The sequence below is a fragment of the Protomyctophum parallelum genome, assembly GCF_964188405.1.
Source record: "Protomyctophum parallelum genome assembly, chromosome: 9".
Classification (NCBI taxonomy): domain Eukaryota; kingdom Metazoa; phylum Chordata; class Actinopteri; order Myctophiformes; family Myctophidae; genus Protomyctophum; species Protomyctophum parallelum.
In genome coordinates, this window is record NC_139706.1 from 35,989,568 (window position 1) to 36,010,830 (window position 21,263).

Consider the following 21,263-nt stretch of genomic DNA (forward strand, 5'->3'; position numbering starts at 1 on the left):
ATAGCAATATTAAAACATTACAAGCCATATAAACGACACATTTGCATACATTCATTTGTTACGATACTGTGACAAATAATATTGAATATTATGTATTGTCATACATACAGACATATTGCAAGGCTTGTGAGTTATGACCATTACTTCACACCTGTGCAGACACGGGGCATTGCTGATGTCAAAGTGCGGTGCTGAATCTATTATAGTGCAATTCATTGTGACTCAAGTCCTTGGAGAAGGGACAACTTGCTGATGCTGTGCAGAGATATAGGCCACTCTGCCCTGAGAGATCTGTATTTGTCCATGCACAAAAACAGGCCAGAGACACTAGGAGAATATAGGTGATGAACCATGCCCTGGGCCTATAGAACAGTGACACCATTGTCAATGGCAACAATGCTGCCACACATACCATAACAACAATATTCAATCACACCAGTGAACATGTGCTGATAAAAGGGTTTAGTTACATAATGTATGTTGCTTGGTCATTGGGATGCCATGTCGATGATGACGTCGGTACAAGAGATGTGGTGTGCCTCTTGCAGTATCACTGCCATCAATCTTTTTATATAATTTAAAGGCTATAGGGCAGCGGGATATAGCCTATATGGCCTATATAGGCTGTGTTCCTTCCCAAGATTCGAGGTCAGCATTTAGCAGAAAATGAGGAGATAGACTTACCAGCTTTTTCGGTATTAAGCAATACAAAAAATAGACCTGTGCTGTGCTACTGCATGACATAAGGTATTAGCAATGTTTCAATTTATCAACAGAACACAGGATTGCTAGGATACTGTCAATTGCTCTGCCAAGTGCCAACCTTACCGATGTGTTCATCAAAGGGGGCTGCCTGAGTGTGAGCGGTCACTATAGTCCCAGCTATTTGCAAACCGGCTTGTCATCGTAGCTGACTCCTCCGTTAATTATAAAAGCTGAATAAACAAAACCAGTTAACCAGATATTACTGCGGAGTGCGGAATATCTGTAATGGCTGTAAGTATGCATCCAAAGTAGCCTAGACTGTGCATGGGCTGTGGCAACGGAAAGCCGTGCGAATCCGTCTTATCTCGGATTCTCGGACACAGAGTGGGAAAATGATATGCATATGTCGGTCGCTGCCAAATCGATTGAGTCAAAACTGTGGCCGGTTTCTTGTAGCCCTACACCGCCTGGATCCATAAATTGTCACGTCAGTGGCGTGGATGGCGGGTTCCGTGGGAAATATCAAATCATTATTTAAAGTGAAGGGGTTACGATCAAGAACAGACTCCGCTCCGCGCAGGCGGGAGCGATGAGTGCGTTCAGCTGATCCGCTGTGGGATTAACCTCTTCCTCGCACAGCCAGGCTGCATGGCTTTGACCAGCAGTGCACAAACACAATGCAATGCATGATGCACATTGACAGCTGCACAGATCCCCACCCCGGCTGTTTGGGGCGTTTAATTCATGTCAGACTCAGAGACTATTCTTAGATCTGTCCCGTGATTTTGTAGGCTAAAGCTGCGTCGGTTTGTAGGGAGCATTGCATAGTGCATAGCCTACGCCCATTCTTTGAACGCAACATAAATTGCAAGCCAAGTAGACAATTTGTTGTAGGCTGCTGCTGCCATGTAGCCTATTGATTGACATCTGTACTAAACACTATAACAGCACACATTATCACAAGCCAGGACTTTCATGATGCTTATTATTTCCAAAGAGAAGCCCTGGCCTACATCGATAATTTAGCAGGCTGAGCGGAACGCCATTCTTAGCACACTCTAATGATGTAATGTTTCCAAAAAAGTCACAGGAGAAACCTGATATCCCCCGGCAACAGTGGTGCCCCAGAACCGCCCTATACACCACAAGGCGGATGACAGCCGCACATAACGACTGACACTATAGTCTCTGTAGAACATAGAAGACACACGTTCAAAGTCTTTAAGTCACACAATGATTCATATCTGCCTGGCCCTGACGAGATATATGCCCCCGAAAAGTCGCCAGTAACATATCACCACCGTTCAAATGAGGTAATAACAGTAGGCTACTCACTGTCATGTTTTCTGTAGGTTCTGCGCTCTCAAGACATCGTGAAGTAAATTCCAGCTCTAGACAACAGCGAGGTGTGAATGTTTTAACAGCTTTAACAACGAGGTCAGGTGGTGGTGGTGGTGGGCTAGCCTACGCTGGTCGCCGCTACCCGGAGAAATCACATCAGAGAGCCGGTAGATGATTCAGAGCGTCGGTCAGTCAGTACAGTCATCGCTGTGCTGTCTCACAGTCTGTGCGTGTGCGTGCGTGCACCGTGGAGTCGGCGCTATACAGTCACACCAGTCACTTCAGTGAGTGAAACAAATCAATACAAAAACAGGAGGCTTCAGTCAGATCTCCGCTTCCAACCCCAGCGCAGGTCACTCACTGACTGACACCCTCTTTCTTCAACGGCACTGGTCGGAGTAATGGCTCAGACTAAAAGCCTCAGCGTGAATGTCTGCAACCGCGCTCGCACAGCCTCATACGTCGACTGGAAACAGCATACTGAGCATAGCCTATCTATACGCTCCTCCGAGAAGCCCCGAGTCCCGTGTGGGCGTGCGAGGGCTTTTAAGAAGCGCACATATAACCTTGCTTCTGCTATACAGCCTTCATAACAGCATGTCTAGCGAGCCTACTACACACCCTTAACTGTCGCAACCTGCAGTTCTGAGTGAGGAGAAAGTGACGACGAAAAACACTGTGGCTGGCCCAACCTTCTGCACCCACTGACCTTGCACAGGATGGCAGAGAGAGAGAGAGAGAGAGAGAGAGGAGAGAGAGGGGGGGGGGGCTATCTAGGTGAATTATTTAACATACCTGTGCTGGTGTTCTTAATTATTTCCAATGTTATTTTCTGTCACAGTGGTTGTGAATACACAGAGCTACATCTAGAATCTCAAGGACCGTTCTGTGCTACTGTGTTAAACCTAAACCATGCCACTGGCCGAGTATTAGTAGATTAGAACATTAAACTGTTGAAAATCTGTTCTTTTGATAGAGGGTTGAAAGGATTCTTAAGTCATTTGGCGCAGATGCCAAAGGGACATTACATGCATGCATGCACACACGCACACAGTCACACACACGCACACGCACACACACACACACACGCACACGCACACGCACACACACACACACACACACACACACACACACACACACACACACACACACACACACACACACACACACACACACACACACACACACTCACACACAAAGGCCCATGCAGATGGCAGGTGAAGTGTCAAACCAGAGGAGGGTTAAAGCAAACCTGGCACGATATATTCATGTTTCATTTCACTCCCTTATGTAGCAGCTGGTAATAATGCAGACGTGTGGTAATCAAGCTAATGTCATTGATAAACTGCTCCAGTACACATACAGTATACTCCATATCCTCTTTGGACCATAAGAGGATATGGAGGATACCAGGCATAAAACCAAGGTACTTCATTCATTACAAAAAGTTAAAAAGCCAACATGTTTCGACCAACAACTGGTCTTCATCAGTGTCTCGGTCTTTGGCCTGGCGGAGACAATTAACTGAGCAGCAATTCAAAGACTGAGCTTCTCCTTGCATTCCAATGGGGACTCTCCACTAGTAGAAATCTTCCGATTGAGGAGACTGCTGGACTGTAACGAGGCTGTGCCAGTCAGAATAGGTTCACTCCCTTCAAGTCCAAGATCATCTCCTATGCTCTGCTTCTCCAAAGTTTACTTGCGTATTCCCAAACATCAAAGGGTCATTGTCAAGCAAGTGAACTTGCATAGTGAATCAGTGTATTGTTAGCTAAAAGCAAGGGACTTTGGGGCTTTTATCCATGGAGAAGGGGAATAATATGAGTTCATGTTCACACCAGGCAATTAACTTAATTAACTTGTCAACAGCTGGCTAATGACATAGTTTAGATATATGCACATATCTCACAATCAAATATGCACGCACGCACGCGCACACACACACACACACACACACACACACACACACACACACACACACACACACACACACACACACACACACACACACACACACACCCTCTCACACTCACACTCACACACACACACACACACACACACACACACACACACACACACACACACACACACACACACATGCAATTTAGTTTACTTGCTGAGTTATTATGACTAATGTTCGACTAAATATGCAGATATATTGTTGGTGTGGAATCCTTTCCACAGTGAGAACAAAATAAAACAAAAGGCACAGGGGCAACAGACAGCGTGTCACAACAAAGACTTATGATCAATATATTCCTCAAACCTACAAAGGGATGCTGACTTTTACTGTGACTTCGATGTAGAGTGGTTGTCAAAGAAAGCTCACCATTCAACATCACTCACAACATTGCCACTTCGGGCAACTCTGACAAAATGGCCATTTGTTTGTCTCTCTGTGTCCTGTGGTGCCAAGGAGCAGAGCTGCAGTGCCCATGAAACTGCCAATCAATGGAATTGACCAACAACCACAATGGTGCTTGGGGATGGGGGACTGTGGGGGCAGTAGTAAACTGTGAAAAACAGACACATTTTATACTGTATCTGGGCAGGGTGCACCATATCTGACTACAGTCAGTGCTCCGGTGCAGGAATCACTTAAGGCCTATTACTGACAGAGGATGGAGAAAAGAAAAGCCCTCAGATAATACAAAAAAGTCAGGGAACATCTTCCTCTGCTTATATCTGTCATATACAGCCGTCTAAAAAACAGGCTGCTCCTGACAGTCGGTGAGAAACTGAAGCTGTCTCTCCCTCGTCAGGAACTCACCCACTCTAACAGAGAAACACAGGAGTGACCTTGCAGGCTATGCTCTCTCCCTATAGTTCTGTCCTGGGACCGAGGGAGAGAGAAAGAGCTTACATTGAAAACAACATTTGAGCTGAACCAAAAGACAGAAAATGAAGCATCAGAAACATAACTGTGGTACAAGGCTTGAAGTCAGGAGGTGTCCTCCTTGGCTATGAGAGACACATCAAGCCTCATGGGGCCAGACGATTCATAGACTCAATAGTATACCTCCTTCCATTGTTGGAAACACTGGAAGTCCACTGAAACGTGATGCACAGGAAGAGCACAGCTCTTTTTGCCATAAACATGCATGGCAGGTCAAAAATGCTTTGTGTACTAGACACAGCCCCTGTAGTTGCATGTTTGTGGCCAGAGGTGCTTCTGTTTTGTGACATCATGCATGTAGTGGTCTGAGCTGAGATTGGTCTACTTTTAAAGGACAGACATGCATACATACAGACAAAAAATAAATCTATTAAGGGGCATTGCTCCATGTTTACAGTTTAACTTGACAAACCTTGATGGTCCTTTGCCTCCACAGAACATTGAGTTGCTATACAGTACTTGTGGCAAATACAAGGAAACAAGGAACAACTAAAACCTCATGAGAGCAGCCTAGTCCGCGAGGCAGCAGCAGCAGGATGCAGGCTGTGTTTGATGATGAATAGCAATGTCAGATGGACACAATGAAGTGTTCTGACCCTTAACTTGGAGGCTGACCTGCCATTCTGAATGGAATGGGTGGGCAAACCGTTTAGACCAACCACCAATCGCAACCCAAAACACAATGATGATTAACTCCATTCAAAGTAGTACAAAAAGAGGAGGTGTGTGAGTTGGTGGGTATTGTATGCATGTGTGTGTGTGTGTGTGTGTGTGTGTGTGTGTGTGTGTGTGTGTGTGTGTGTCCATGTCAGAGTGTGAGAGAGTGTGTGTATGTGATCAAAAGATATTTTCTTTCTCCACGATTTTCACGAATTCCCTCCCATCTAATCCACATGTTCAAAACAGTCCACTATAGGTTTGAATACATACATCAGAGAAAGTAAAGATAAATAAACAATTCCTTTACAGCAAAGAAAGAAGAGCGTTTCCTATTTTACAGTGGAGTATAGCCTGGAGTATATATAGGGAAGCTATATTCAGCCCTAACCCCCCAGAGAGCTGGAACTAGAAGAGAGTCTGAAAAAGTCAGCCAAGTCATTATAATGAAGTTGTGACCAGAGTCACCAAAGACGAGATCATAATCACCAAGAAGAGCACAGAGCAGAGCCCCCCCCCCCCAAGCCCATTACTTCCACTATACATGCTAACGCTAATTAGTGCATGGGAAAGATTGTAATCAGTTCAATTAGCCAAGCCAGAAAGAGGCCTCCTGTGGGGAAGAAGAGAAATGTAGGCCCACGTATATGTGCAAGCAACCGGAGTGTGGGGGCATTATTAGAATATTCATCGATCCTGCCATGCTACATGAAGTTAAAGATATAGGTATTCTAAATCTTATTTGGGGACATTTTTGGGGTCAAAGAAACAATTTATTATTTACCAGGGAACATGAGGAAGGTGTCTTTAAATATCTCTTTCCATGATCATGATGTGCAAATTAATCATGATCAATTTGCACACCTTCAAAATAATGAGGTTATGTATTTTTTTGTTTTTCCGCCAGGCCGACAAGGCCAGTGACTGATGTTTTCATCGTTGTTCGTCTGTGTGGGTCAGTCTGTGAGCAACTATTCTCCAGCACTGTTGGACCAACCGGTATGAGACTTTGCATGGACACTTCCAGTAGGGCAAGGAAGAACCTCTGCCGCAAATATTTCAAATTGGCTTCATGTTGGCAAAAAAAAAAAACAGAGCCCGTCACGCTTTGGCTTGAAACATAGGTTATAGACACATTTGCAGACCCATGCTCATGGGCTATGAGCATAGACCGTAAGGCTATGAAGCAATATCGCACTGGGCATAACAGGCAACGGATAAGGGATCTCTTAAAGGCAATGGCATGTGGCACGGTGATTTGTTAAACCACACCTATGCATAATGTAACGGGTATGGGGTGTTTTAGGGATTTAGACAGGAAACCAAAATACCAACTTTAGTGGGGGAACACCCCTCCCCCACTGCAAATAGTGTATTTAGAATGCTCGAACGAAAATGGAGCCCATTATCTCTGGGCTCATATCAGATATATATTTTAGATTCCATTACAAATGGCTATATGAAGGCCTTCGACATTGCACAGGTCTTGGTAGGCAACCTGGCCTGGCAGAGACCTGTGCTCAGAGGAGCGCACCTTTCTAGTTTCCAGTTGATACCTGTACACCAAACTGCTCTCTTCTCCATCCTCTTTCTGCAACGCTGCAGAAAAACAGGCACAGTGGTTTAAGCGTCAGAGATAGAGACAGAGACTTTGAGACTGTGTCAGGTCCCAATCCCCCAGTCTCTATTCTGCTCGCCTGGCACCCCTCCACGCCTGTTTCTCTGCCCTGTCAGCAATACAGCCGGCGGAGAGATGCATCCTCCTAGCCCTGAGCTCGGCTCCGCATTATGCCGTACTCGCAGACGTCCACACAATTTACTGCCCGTACCAAATTGGATGGTGTCTCCCGTGCTTTGCACAGGCCTCGCACCTGCTGTTCTCAAACTTCTCTCATAAACGCCACAAGGTATGGAAGGAGAGAAGAGAGGCAGCGACAGTTGATTTAGGGAGGAAATTAAGCTAGACACGATGGAGTGTGAAACAAAGAGAAAGGTGATTCATGGTTTATATGAGAAAGGGAGATGGAGTCGTGGAGTTGTTTGAATTGCACAACATGCACAGATCAATGGCAAGGTTCTTTCCCCGAGCACAAGGTAGCAGCTGGAAACTTTACTTCATCAAGAAATCTCCATGGTCTGCAGGTTTGGTACGGTAGCTCTCCACTCACCAGGCATTTGCAGAGGTTAACTAGAAAAAGTGCCCTTCTGGGCACAGGTCTCCACCAGGACGATAGGAGTGTGTGTGTGTGATGTTTGGCAAAATGTTTAGGAGCAATATAAACGTGTGTGTGTGTGTGTGTGTGTGTGACGCGGCTTGGCCTGTTGTAGCACCACCATGAGGATGATTTGAAAACTTTCTTCCAAAGCCTAGTGGGAATATGCATGCACAGTTTCACCACAATCGGACGCTGCGTTGAGTAGTTGTGGCGATTTGTACAAAACTGGTACAAAGCGGGCTACTTTAGAACTATGACTATGGAGAGCATGTGTACCGATTTGCGTGAAATTTGGAGTAATAAAGAGCAGATGTGAAAAATTCCAGGCAAAGGTTTTTCCTTTTTCCTACAAAGTTATCCACAGATCCGTGCAGTTAGAGGTAAAAACACTTTTTGGCCAGTTATAGTGCCACCATGAGGCTAAGTTGAAAATGTTCATGTGGCATTTCTTCCTCTGCCTAGTGGGAATGTGCGTGCACAATTTCACGGAAATCACACGATGTGTTCATGATTTGTAGCATTTTGTTTGAAACTTAGCACTCCTGCGAACTTTGGAAGTCAATCTTAGCCAATCAGGATGGAGTCTGAGAAATCTGAAAGACCCGTTTCGTTGAATGGCTCAAGAGACTGTGTACCAATTAGCGTGATGTTTGGACAAAATCTGTAGGTGTACTGTCCAAAAACTTATTTTGCACAAAGCGGCCTCATGGTGGCGCTATAACAGGCCGTTCTGGAAATTTTCCAGGGAGTGTGTGTGCAACATTTGGCATGACCGGGTTAACGGGGCCGGAGATTAGCTGTTCACAGACGGACGGACGGAGTGCAAAACATACTCTCTCCCCATGCCTTCGGCCTGGTGGAGACAAAATGTGCGTGCGTGCATGCGTGTGCGCACATGCATGTTATGTGCGTGTGAGTGTGTGTGTTTCATGTAATCCCTGAAGTGCCCTGGAAGGTGGCAGAAGACTGTCTAGAGTCTAGACCAATTATTGGTCCATTCTGAGCTGTTGGGTTTGAGACGTCTAGCATCACTCAGATATGGCCTCATAACTCATCAGTGGATAAACAGCTGTCAGTTAGAAGGACAGAGAGATGGCGGAGGAGTGTGAAGACTTTAAGATTGAACCCTGGCTGTTTATAGGGTGTTCAGATTACATGGTTTTACACCCCATTCACTGGATAATGGAGTATACAGGGCAGTAGACCAAACAGTAACTGATAGCCTAAACAAAAGACAAGGACCTTTAATATTTACAAGCAACAAGCTGCAAGATATCTTAGAAGACCTTGAACCTGATCTACACATTCAGTGAAAAGCATATCTATAAGACATTGTACATTGTGGACAACACTAAGCCTATAGAAATAAGATCTTGGTTTTAAATAAGTAGCTTAAAAGAAAGCAGGGGTAAAGGCTTGTGGTGGTGATTACAGTTCTGTGACTGAAAGGTCACAGTTTCAATTCCTGCTACTACCATTTGTCGGCTTCTGTTGGTCTGTGATGCAAGCTGTTTTCCAGTTGTGTGTTTGCGCAAAGCTATGGCTCTTATTTTGCTCTGAGACATGACATCGAGATCAGATCAGCAAATGAAATTACTGCGTCATCACACAGGGAGGCATGGTTGGTTATGGCAGATGTTGGGTGGAAAAAAAAGAATAAATACAGGATGAAGTAATTGACGAGTCAATAGAGGAAATGAGACCAGATTATGCCAATTTAAATCATAGCCTGTTGAATTCCTTCTGACACTTTCAAGTGGATTATACATAACACAACAGTGGTGATTAGGGCTAATCCATGACAGTGCTGAGATAATGAACTCACCTGTGAATACGTAGTCAGAGTATGTAAAATAGAAACGGAAAAACAACAATCAAAGAAATTATGCATGGAATGGTTTCAGAAATGACAGATCCATTACCTTCTCAACTAAACAGTTGCAGTGGAGTGTAAATGCTAAATGCAAGGGTCCTTGATTTGGTAACTTCGACACAGGTTAGGTTAACAGGTAGTTATACTGGTGAGGCCAGCTAGAATAATTTCAGATGCATAATAATGGTTAAGGCAGGGCACTGTGAAGTGTGCTGAAAAGTGAGCCATCTAGCAGCCAGACACTCCAGTGGAGATGTAGTAGGCAGAGGCAGAGTGGTTTGGCCAAACACCCTGGAATCAGGGTGGAATAAGGTAAGGGGTGCTCCATACCATGTTCCCTGTAAAGGAGGGCTCATCATCAGAGTTAAGTATCCCTCTCAAATGCTGGCCCGTCTCTCTCATCTGTTCTGCATGCTGTCTGTCTTATCAGTCTCTTCCTACATCCAAACTCTCACTCTCAATTGGTAACGGTGTAAAAAGTAAAAGTACATTACAAGTAGAAGTCCCGTATTCAAAATAAAAGTACAAAAGTATCGGCATCAAAATGTACTTAAAATACTAAAAGTAAAAGTACTCATATCGCAGAAGTTCAAAATGTGTACAAAATCTTTTGAAAATAGGCGATCTACAAGCTCACAATGCGTAACATTGTGAGCTTATGGATCTGCTATTTTCAAATGGCCGAAATGTATAGGGTTGAAGTCATTCATGAACACATGAAGATGAGCCACAACGACCTCTACTGCCAAACACTGAGGGAAGAACGGATCACCTCAGCAGCCTGTGGGCAAATAAACTGCTCTGTAACCAGCCAGAAACATGGAGACACCGATGAACCAAAACCTGACAGGCATCAGCAGTTTACCGAGAATATAGCTCTGACGGGAGAAGGAAAGGCGCATCAGATGAGTTACACTGGAAAGAAAACCCACAGCTGTCAACAGTGTGGCAAGAGTTTCAATCAGTTGATGTGACCTGAAGAAACCCCAGCGTCGCCACACTGGAGAAAAACCTTTTCACTGCAAACATTGTGACAAATGTTTCATTGAGATAGGTATTTTACAGAGACACCAGCGTATCCACACTGGAGAAAAACCTTACTATTGTAAACAATGTCACAAGAGTTTCACTGCATCATGTGACCTGAAGAGACACCAATGTATGGCTGCAGTGTATGAGGCCATCCATGGCCATCCATGGCCCTGCATCTCTCTGAGATGGGGCCCCATCTCAGGGGACACCCCAAGATGTTGAAAAGATGATTAGAAAAGCTGCTTGAGAAAACTACCCCGTCAAAAGGAATCCTGCAGCAAATGGGCCTTACAGTGAGCAGTGTTGAATCATTCAGAAGGTAGACCACAGGGCAGGTGATAAACGTAAGAATGTTAGTGTGTGTGTGTGTGTGTGTGTGTGTGTGTGTGTGTGTGTGTGTGTGTGTGTGTGTGTGTGTGTGTGTGTGTGTGTGCGCGCGGGTGGTGGTAACAGGAGAGATGTTCACCTTATGTAAAAATGCTGATATTTTAATGGAGTAATGTCCTTAGTAAGCCCCCCGTTAGGCAAGGACGTTGAGAGCGTGAGAGAGAGAGAGCACTCTGTACGTTTGCTCCCCTCCACATTCCCACATTCATGCCATCTCCTCTCAGTCTCATCTCAGCTCTACTCACGCATGTGAACACGTTGGCAGCAGTGAGAGACTTCATGGGGATTCTTATGCCCAATCTCCCCCTCCTCCTCCTCCTCTGCTGTGCCAGCTCTCTTCCAGCTCTGTGCTTCACTGCCACCTCTCCTTACCCCTCACCTCCTGCATTCCTCTCCATGCTGTAACCCATTCTGCCTTCCATCTGTGCGCAATGTGGGCTCTAACCGCTGACTTGATGAGCCCCCTCTCTCAGACCCTCCTCTCCTCTCCTCTCCTCTCCTCTCCTCTCCTCTCCTCTCCTCTCCTCTCCTCTCCTCTCCTCTCCTCTCCTCTCCTCTCCTCTCCTCTCCTCTCCTCGCCTCTCCTCTCCGTCCTGCAGGGTGACCGGCTGCCCATGTGTTCTGTGAGCTGGAAAAGTGTTCTGATAAGCACAGTAGGCTTCAAACAGGTGTGACAGGCTTCCCATTCTCCGTAGCCATCCCCTCCGCTGGAAGCGAAAACTGCTGCTAAATTGTCAATCCAGCATGACCCGTTCTCCAGCCATATGCCCCAACCCCTTCCACTACATCCCAGCGACATGGTGCCAGTCACCCACTGATGCAGGGATGATAGCTACATACAGTACCATGATTCCCCTATAAGTAGCGCCTAAGGTGCTGTGAGTATGTGCACAGCATCTGAATGAGAATGTATTCAAGCTGGTACAAATGGAGACAAATGATTGCTTATGGCAGGAACATTCGTGCAGGCATGCACACACACATGCACGCATGCAGACACATACTGTAAACACACAGCACATTATTTCAGTTTGAAAAGATCTATCCAGCTTTTCTCAGTTGTCCTCTGTCAGGGTTGCCTTTGGTCTGAATGGCTCCACTTAACATCCTTCATACAACATAAAACAAGAAATGATGTCATAGTCACATTTGTCAGGTGAAACAAGCTCTGTCTCCGTTCTCCCCCCCCACACATTATATATATATATATATATATATATATATATATTATATATATATATATATATATATATATATAATATATATATATATATATAATATATATATATATATATGGCCATGGTTGCCAGACTTCCGCAGTGCGGGGCAGGGCTAGGAGGCAGCCAATCATGACTATAGGTTGCTACTACGTGATTGGCTACACGAGTGGTGCAGACTCCCATTGCCTTAGGCGGCAGGGGTCATGGAAGGAGCGTCCACGTCGCGGCCCTGGGAGTATTGACGAGATCAACGAGATCGGCGAGATCAACAAGATCAACAAGATCGACTAGATCGACAAGATACTGCTAATCCTTTCACCACTACAAGCAACAGTTACAAGAACAAAGCTACAGAACACCCAAGAGAAAACATCATGCCTGGAGATAGACACAAAGATCAACGTCGAAAACGAGGGACCTCCTCAAAACCGGCACTGACAGTCATATCTGTGAACATTGAAGGGTTTTCCTCTGCAAAACAAACCATCCTAGCCGATCTATGCAGCAAGCAACAATGTGACGTTCTCTGCTTGCAAGAGACGCACAGAGGGAGTGAAAATAACCGCCCCACTATACCAGGAATGGTCCTGGCCATTGAGCGACCTCACCGGCAGTACGGCAGTGCTATATTTGTAAAAACAGGCCTAACTATAGAAGATACAGACATGTCAGATGACCATGATATCGAAGTCCTGTCTGCTGAGTTAAGCAGTGTTGTAATAACATCTGTCTATAAACCACCACCTGTAGACTTCATATTTCCCAGCCAATCCCTAAAGTGCACAGTAAACCACAGATCATAATTGGTGACTTCAACAGCCACAGTACCCAGTGGGGCTACCCTGAAATGAACAAGGATGGAGAAGCAGTAGAGGACTGGATGGATACTAACCAGCTAAGTCTTATCCATGACCCCAAGCTACCACACTCATTTTTTTGTGCTCGCTGGAAACGTGGCTACAACCCAGATCTCACCATGGTCACAAGTAACATCGTTGGACTGTGTAAAAAGACTGTGCCTATTCCACTGGACCCTATTCCATCAACCCAACACCGTCCCATTGGGATCCTAATCAATGCAGCTGTAGTCCCAACCATTGTGCCCTTTAAAAGGCGTTTCAACTACAAGAAAGCAGACTGGAAAGGTTTCACCAATGGGCTGGAAGAGAAGATCGGAAATATAATACCAGTTAGCAAGAGCTACGATCAATTTGCTAACCTGGTGCTGAAAACTGCTCGAAAATACATCCCACGAGGCTGTAGAGTTGAATATATACCGGGACTTTCAAAAGACTGTGCAGGACTCTATGACAACTACGTCAGCATGTTTGAAGCAGATCCCTTCTCAGATGAAACAACTGTCCAAGGTCAGAAGGTGATGGAAAGCATTGCCGAAGAGCGAAGCAAGACCTGGAACGCTCTTATTGAGTCCACAGACATGTCAAAAAACAGCAAGAAAGCATGGACACTTATTCACAAGCTACGGGGCGATCCTAAAGCAGCTCCTCAGCACCCAAAAGTCACTGCCAACCAAGTTGCCAACCAATTGCTCGAAAATGGAAAGAGTAAAAAGAGAGGGAAAAAGACCAAGCTGAACCGCAAGCAATACACCGAGGACCCTGCTTTTACAAGACAGCTTACCATGGAAGAGCTGGAAGAGGGAATCTCTATCCTCAAACCAGGACAGGCAATTGGACTGGATAACATCGCAACAGAACAGATCAAGCACTTCGGTCTCAAGGCAAAGACGTGGCTTCTACAGCTCTACAATGAGTGCTTATCAACACACAAGCTCCCTAACATCTGGAAAAAAGCCCACATTATAGCACTGCTGAAACCGGGGAAAGATCCATCCGCTCCCAAGAACTTCAGACCAATCTCACTTTTGAGCCACACCTACAAGCTCTTTGAACGTCTGATCCTCAACAGAATTGGCTCCTTTGTTGACAAACACCTCATCCCTCATCCCAAGCAGGTTTCCGCCCTGGCAAGTCGACAACTAGCCAAGTACTCAACCTTACCCAGTACATCGAAGACGGTTATGAGGAAGGGATGGTAACTGGTGTGGTGTTTGTCGACCTCTCAGCTGCCTATGACACAGTCAACCACAGACGCCTCCTCAGCAAGATCCTGGAGACCACAAGAGACATCTGTCTGACAGAGCTGATTGAAAGCATGCTTGAAAACAGGCACTTCTTTGTTGAACTAGGAGGAAAGAAAAGCAGGTGGCGAAGACTCAAGAATGGCCTTCCACAGGGAAGTGTGCTTGCACCACTTCTCTTTAACATCTACACCAATGACCAACCAAAAAGTGCAGACACTCAGCGCTACATCTATGCAGACGATCTCGGCATAGCTGCACAAGCCACTGACTTCAAAGTTGTGGAAGACAGACTCTCCAATGCTCTGGCAGAGCTAACACCCTACTATGAAGAGAACCACCTACGTGCATGCAAACCCATCTAAGACTCAGGTGTGTGCCTTCCACCTGCGAAATCGTGAAGCCAAGCGCCAACTGAAGGTCAGCTGGTCAGGAACCCCCCTTGAACACTGTGAGCACCCTGTCTACCTAGGAGGGAGGGCAGAATCCATTTGTACCGGCCGGCCCGTCGGCCGGTCCGATGGGTTGGCCGGTCCGTGGGTGGGTCGGCCGGTCATTTGATATGTCGGCAGGTCCGTGGATAGGTCGGCCGGTCCGTGTATAGGTCGGCCGAAAAAAAATAAAAGAAAAAAAGATTCAAATGACCCCATCCCCGTCCAAAACGGTAGAGGAATGACAGAGTTACCATTTGGGGGTCCCCGAACCTTGAGACCCCCAAAGACGCCCCCAGGGGGGCGACACGATTCAAATGAGCCCACCCCCGTCCAAAACGGTAGAGAAATGACAGAGTTACCATTTCGGTACGGCCGATGGGTGGGTCGGCCGGCCGGATTTTTTTTTGTTTGTTTTTTTCCGAAATGGTAACTCTGTCATTTCTCTACCGTTTTGGACGGGGGTGGGCTCATTTGAATCGTGTCGCCCCCCTGGGGGCGTCTTTGGGGGTCTCAAGGTTCGGGGACCACCAAATGGTAACTCTGTCATTCCTCTACCGTTTTGGACGGGGATGGGCTCATTTGAATCGTGTCGCCCCCCTGGGGGTGTCTTTGGGGGTCTCAAGGTTTGGGGACCCCCAGGGACCCCCAAATGGTAACTCTGTCATTCCTCTGCGTTTTGGACGGGGGTGGGCTCATTTGAATCGTGTCGCCCCCCTGGGGGCGTCTTTGGGGGTCTCAAGATTCGGGGACCCTCAAGGACCTCCAGGGACCCCCAAATGGTAACTCTGTCATTCCTCTACCGTTTTGGACGGGGGTGGGCTCATTTGAATCGTGTCGCCCCCCTGGGGGCGTCTTTGGGGTCTCAAGGTTCGGGGACCCCCAGGGACCCCCAGGAACCCCCAAATGGTAACTATCAATTCTCAACCGTTTTAAACAGGGGTTGGTTGGAATCGTGTTGCCTCTCTGGGCGCATTAGGGGTCCCCGAACCTTGAGACCCCCAAAGACGCCCTTAAGGGGGCGACACGCACGACACACACCCACCCACGGACCGGCCGACCTATGCACGGACCGGCCGACTTATCCACGCATTATCGGGGTTTAGGAGGTTCGGGGACCCCCATTTTCATGATAGATCTTTATTGATGGGAGGGAGACAGAACCATTTATATTGATCTGCATATTCTTCTTACTATAGCTCTCTCTCACACACACTTTTCAGATATCACTTGATATGGACATTTAACCAAGCTATTTCCAGATTCACACAATTCAAATGAGCCCACCCCCGTCCAAAACGGTAGAGGAATGACAGAGTTACCATTTGGGGGTTCCTGGGGGTCCACGAATCTTGAGACCCCCAAAGACGCCCCCAGGGGGGCGACACGATTCAAATGAGCCCACCCCCGTCCAAAACGCAGAGGAATGACAGAGTTACCATTTGGGGGTCCCTGGGGGTCCACGAACCTTGAGACCCCCAAAGACGCCCCCAGGGGGGCGACACGATTCAAATGAGCCCACCCCCGTCCAAAACGGTAGAGGAATGACAGAGTTACCATTTGGGGGTCCCCGAACCTTGAGACCCCCAAAGACGCCCTCAGGGGGGCGACACGCACGACACACACCCAGCCACGGACCGGCCGACCTATGCACCGACCGGCCGACTTATCCACGGACCGGCCGACCTATCCACGGACCGGCCGACATATCAAACGACCGGCCGACATATCAAACGACCGGCCGACATATCAAACGACCGGCCGACCTATCCACGGACCGGCCGACATATCAAACGACCGGCCGACTTATCCACGGACCGGCCGACCTATCCACGGACCGGCCGACATATCAAACGACCGGCCGACATATCAAACGACCGGCCGACATATCAAACGACCGGCCGACCTATCCACGGACCGGCCGACATATCAAACGACCGGCCGACCTATCCACGGACCTGGATTCTGCCCTTGCTGCTACCTAGGGGTAACCCTGGATAGATGTCTCTCTTTTAAGACCCACACAGAGAAGACCAAGTGTAAAGTGAGTGCGAGGAACAACATAATCCGCAAGCTCACTGGCACAACCTGGGGTGCTAACCCAAAGACTCTTAAGTCAACCGCACTAGCGCTCTGCTACCCAGTGTGGGAGCGATCTGCCCATGCCAAGAAGGTGGACCCCGCCCTTAATGCTAGCTGCCGCCTTATCACAGGCTGTCTGAAACCTACACCCACAGACCGTTTGTACATCCTGGCAGGCATAGCCCCACCAGAGATACGACGGAATGCAGCAAGCAGAAAAGAGCGGCTACAACAGTCTACCGACGAAAGACACCCTCTCTTCGGCCATGTGCCAGCCAAAAGCCGTCTTAAATCCAGGAAAAGTTTCCTGAATAGCATCCCTCTGCTCGGAACACAGAGCATAAGTAGTTAGAGAGTAACTCAGTGGAAAGAAAGGACTGGCAACCTCCCACCAGCTACAACGATGGAGTTAAAGGCTAGCGAGGCACTACCCCCTGGAGCAGACTCAACCTACGCAGTGTGGAAATGCCTTAATAGATTAAGATCTGGTGTTGGGCGAGCAAAAGCCACTCTCGTAAAATGGGGTTTTTCTGATGACGAGGACATTGTGTGTGACTGTGGCACTGAGCCGCAGACCATGCAGCACCTCCTCACATGCCCCCTGCTGGAACATCCCTGCACAGCATCGGACTTGGCAGGGTTCAGCGAAAAGGGACAGCAATGTGTTCAGCTGTGGCTGAACCACATCTAGCGTGTTAAACCACATGGAGGGATTATGCACAACTCCACTGCGTGAACACAGTGCCCTGACACAAATCATAACATTTATGAAGATTTGTGGAACGAAGAGTGTTGTACGGAGGCACATAAGTAGGGATAGATTGTTTACTATTAAGGCGAATAGAGAATAGTGCCACATAGCCCACATTTATCCACCTGTCACACCACTGAACTAGCAGCCATTACATTTTGAGTGCTCTAGATGTGACCAAAATGTTGTGATCTGTAAGGTAAAATGCAGGGAATGTTCCCACTCTGCTCAGTCCCATTAATCAGTCTCAGCCTGAATGTATACTACTTTCTCTCGCATGCACACATGCACGCACGCACACGTGGACACACACTCTCCCAGTTTTACATATAAGCTGATAAAATCTTGTGATACACAGGAGCCACAGAGTGAAAATAGTGAAAACATTTGTTAAAACATGCAGCAATAGAGCACCGAAGTCTGACGTCACTTTCAGTAGAGGGCGTCAGTCCCCAGGTTCATGTATTTGTTTAGTTGCATTGAAATCACCATAGGAGGAGTTTTAGATTGATTCATATAAGAACTGTGTTTGAAAAATAAACATGTCATCCCGGCCGCTTCACTCACATGGATATGAAGAATCAACTGACTGAGAGAAAACGCTAATGTTACTGCTGCTGAATTAGTTAGATTTTCGCTAGAAGCAGACTGTATCATATATGAGTGACTGACTGTTGCAAACGATACAGAGACACCTCCCTGACAATAACGCCGAGACAGCTTGTTTATTTTTGGACCACAACGCTTATAGTAGACGATATTAAGATCACCCCATGTTATTCTCCATAGAGAAACTACTTCCGTGAACCAGGGGAATCGTCGGGATGAGCGAGTTACGTCAGGACTTCGGTGCTCTATAATCCCCTCCAAAAAGCTTGAATGTAGAGAGGAAATAATATGGGTGGATGGAGAGATGGGCAGATGCAGACGAGAAGAATATAGGGATGAGAGAGAGAGAGAGAGAGAGAGAGAGAGAGAGAGAGCAATAAATGAGTTTTGAATAACCTTCAGCATTCTGGTGCAATGTGAGCAAGGTAGGGTCATCTCAAGGGAAGCTAAGCCCTGAATTCTAATCACAACAATAAGGTCAAGGGAGTAATCCCCTGTCCATGGAAATGTCACCGGTCACAGGTTCTGCACTGCTCCCCAATGCACCGCATCCTGGAACGCAGCTATCGACCACCCTCTAATTAGTAGAGGACGGAGGTTTCCGCATGCTGAAATAATCGAGGACAATACCATGGACAAAATGCAGTATAAAATCCTGTGTTAATGTAACTCTGAGGGTCTACAAATGTAACCAAATGGACCTGTAAGTTACACACCAAATGTTCTCAGAGTTACAAATGGATAAATGCTCGTAAGTAAAAATACTGAAAAAACCACTCCCTCGCTCGCACGCACGCACGCACGCACGCACGCACGCACGCACGCACGCACGCACGGACACACACACACACACACATGCAAATGCAAGTAGGCTGGGGAACATGTTGTACACACACGCTCATACACACACAAACTCTCCAGAGACAAGAAAGCTAGGTGACTAATATACCAACCTGAATTAATCACAGTCTAAAAGCTAATGGAAATGAGATTGCTAGCTACAGATGACCTCACTGAACACACATACACGGTGAAATCCGGAGTGTTGATTTAACTCTAGTATCAAAATAGACCCATAAGGGTTTAAAACTCTGGATCTAGGTATTCTCTGGGGAAAAAATTAACATGTATCCTTACTAGCAGCAGTTATTTCCAACAGAGTGATTAGATTGAGAACATGACCAGGGTTTGAACAGCTTCTGTTTGACACGCATGTCAAACAGCCCTGACATGCAAGTATGCAGGCGTGTAAGGGTGTGACACACACTGACACCGCACATATGTATTCTACTCACGCATGGCGCACAGCCGCGCACACGCATGCACACATGCACCAACAGTGCAGTGGGGCAGTGAGAGCAATATAGCATGCTCTGCCATATCCTGGTTCAAACTTCTGTAATTCAGCTCACATCTACACAGTGAAATCTACACAGCCTTAATTTAACTCCTAGTGTACGAACGTCACCAAATGGACATTTGTACACTCTTCAGAGTTAAATGACAGTTATTTTACAGTGTAGAAGGGCGACACAGTCCAGTCCAGGCCGAAACAGGCCGGCCGTTTTAGGAAAACAAAAAAGAAAAAAAGTTATTTTTATATAAATCGGTCGTGCGCCTTTCCCAGGCTGATTTAGAGGCCAAATCAGGGCTATTCCTTTTTTCCACGTGTAGCCGAAGTGCCTCTCCAACTCCTTTTCCCGGGCTGAATTAGAGGCCCTGCAGAGCGTCCCTGGACACAGAACTGTCTTTTGTTACAAGGGTAGAAGTCACAACGCCACTGTGGCCACATATTGTATGTATGTGGGCGTGACAGAGACGTAAATAGAACAGACAAAATAACACAGAGAGAAGAAGAAGATGACATTAGAAAGACAAGCAAGGCTGAACACAGAAGGTGAATAAGGATAGAAAAATAAATTACTGTCATGATTCAAGGAAGTCATTTATTAACATGAGGGGGGAGAGAAAAAAAAGGAGCCGGGGCGTTTCCTAAACGGAAGGGCATAATGCCTTTCCACCCGCAAGACCAGGGTGTGTATTCATGCCAGCAGTGTGGTATTCCATATGAACTGGTGATTGATGAGGCGAGGTCTGGTGACATTATTAAACCGATTCAACTCATTAACATTTTAACTACCTGGACACTTTGGGCAGAAGGGCATGGTGTGTGTGTGTGTGTGTGTGTGTGTGTGTGTGTGTGTGTGTGTGTGTGTGTGTGTGTGTGTGTGAGGGTGTGTGTGTGTGTGTGTGTGTGTGTGTGTGTGTGTGTGTGTGTGTGTGTGTGTGTGTGTGTGTGTGTGTGGGGGGGGGGATTACATAGATGTAATCACAAAAGCTGCAAAAGTCTGATACTTGAAGTTTCAAATGCAATTTGTGTCAGATAATACAAAACCGTATATCCAATACCATTACTTTTCAGGAAACGGGCCGGGGGGGAAAGCGCCTGTGTTCCAATTGATTTAATGTAGTTATTATTTAGTCACAAGCTTGATAAGATTCTTCATTGGTTAAATATTTATAAAACTCACAGACCACTTTCAAATTAATAGAAGCTCTGAGCTTGCAGAACGGCTATTTTCACTTTCACTTATACAAGGAAGTATACGACCTCATGGGGGGGAAAATACTAAAAGTTTAAATATGGAGAAACGAGGTTTCTGCCCAACAGCAACGACATCAGACATGCTACGTCCATCCATACATGCTTTATTCACAGTTCCACCTCATCTCTCATCTCCATCACAGAGACATGCTACGTCCATACATACATACGTCCGTCCATCCATACATGCTACGTCCATCCATACATGCTACGTCCATCCATACATGCTACGTCCGTCCGTCCGTCCATCCATACATGCTATACATCCATCCATACAGTACATGCTACGCCCATCCATACATGCTATGTCCATTATACATGCTACGTCCATCCATACATGCTTTATTTCCAGTTCCA

The 21,263-nt window shown here is 46.5% G+C and overlaps 1 protein-coding gene across 1 annotated transcript in view; it reads right to left on the reverse strand.

Moving 5' to 3' along the window:
* schip1 (schwannomin interacting protein 1) overlaps positions 1–2,665 on the reverse strand; it is a 46,806-nt gene extending 44,141 nt beyond the window's left edge. Inside the window, exon 1 of the mRNA XM_083773022.1 lies at positions 2,041–2,665. Within this exon, the coding sequence (XP_083629148.1) occupies positions 2,041–2,046 (6 nt within the window). The 5' untranslated portion in view covers positions 2,047–2,665. The remainder of the gene's footprint in view (positions 1–2,040) is intronic.
* Positions 2,666–21,263: the final 18,598 nt, after the last annotated feature.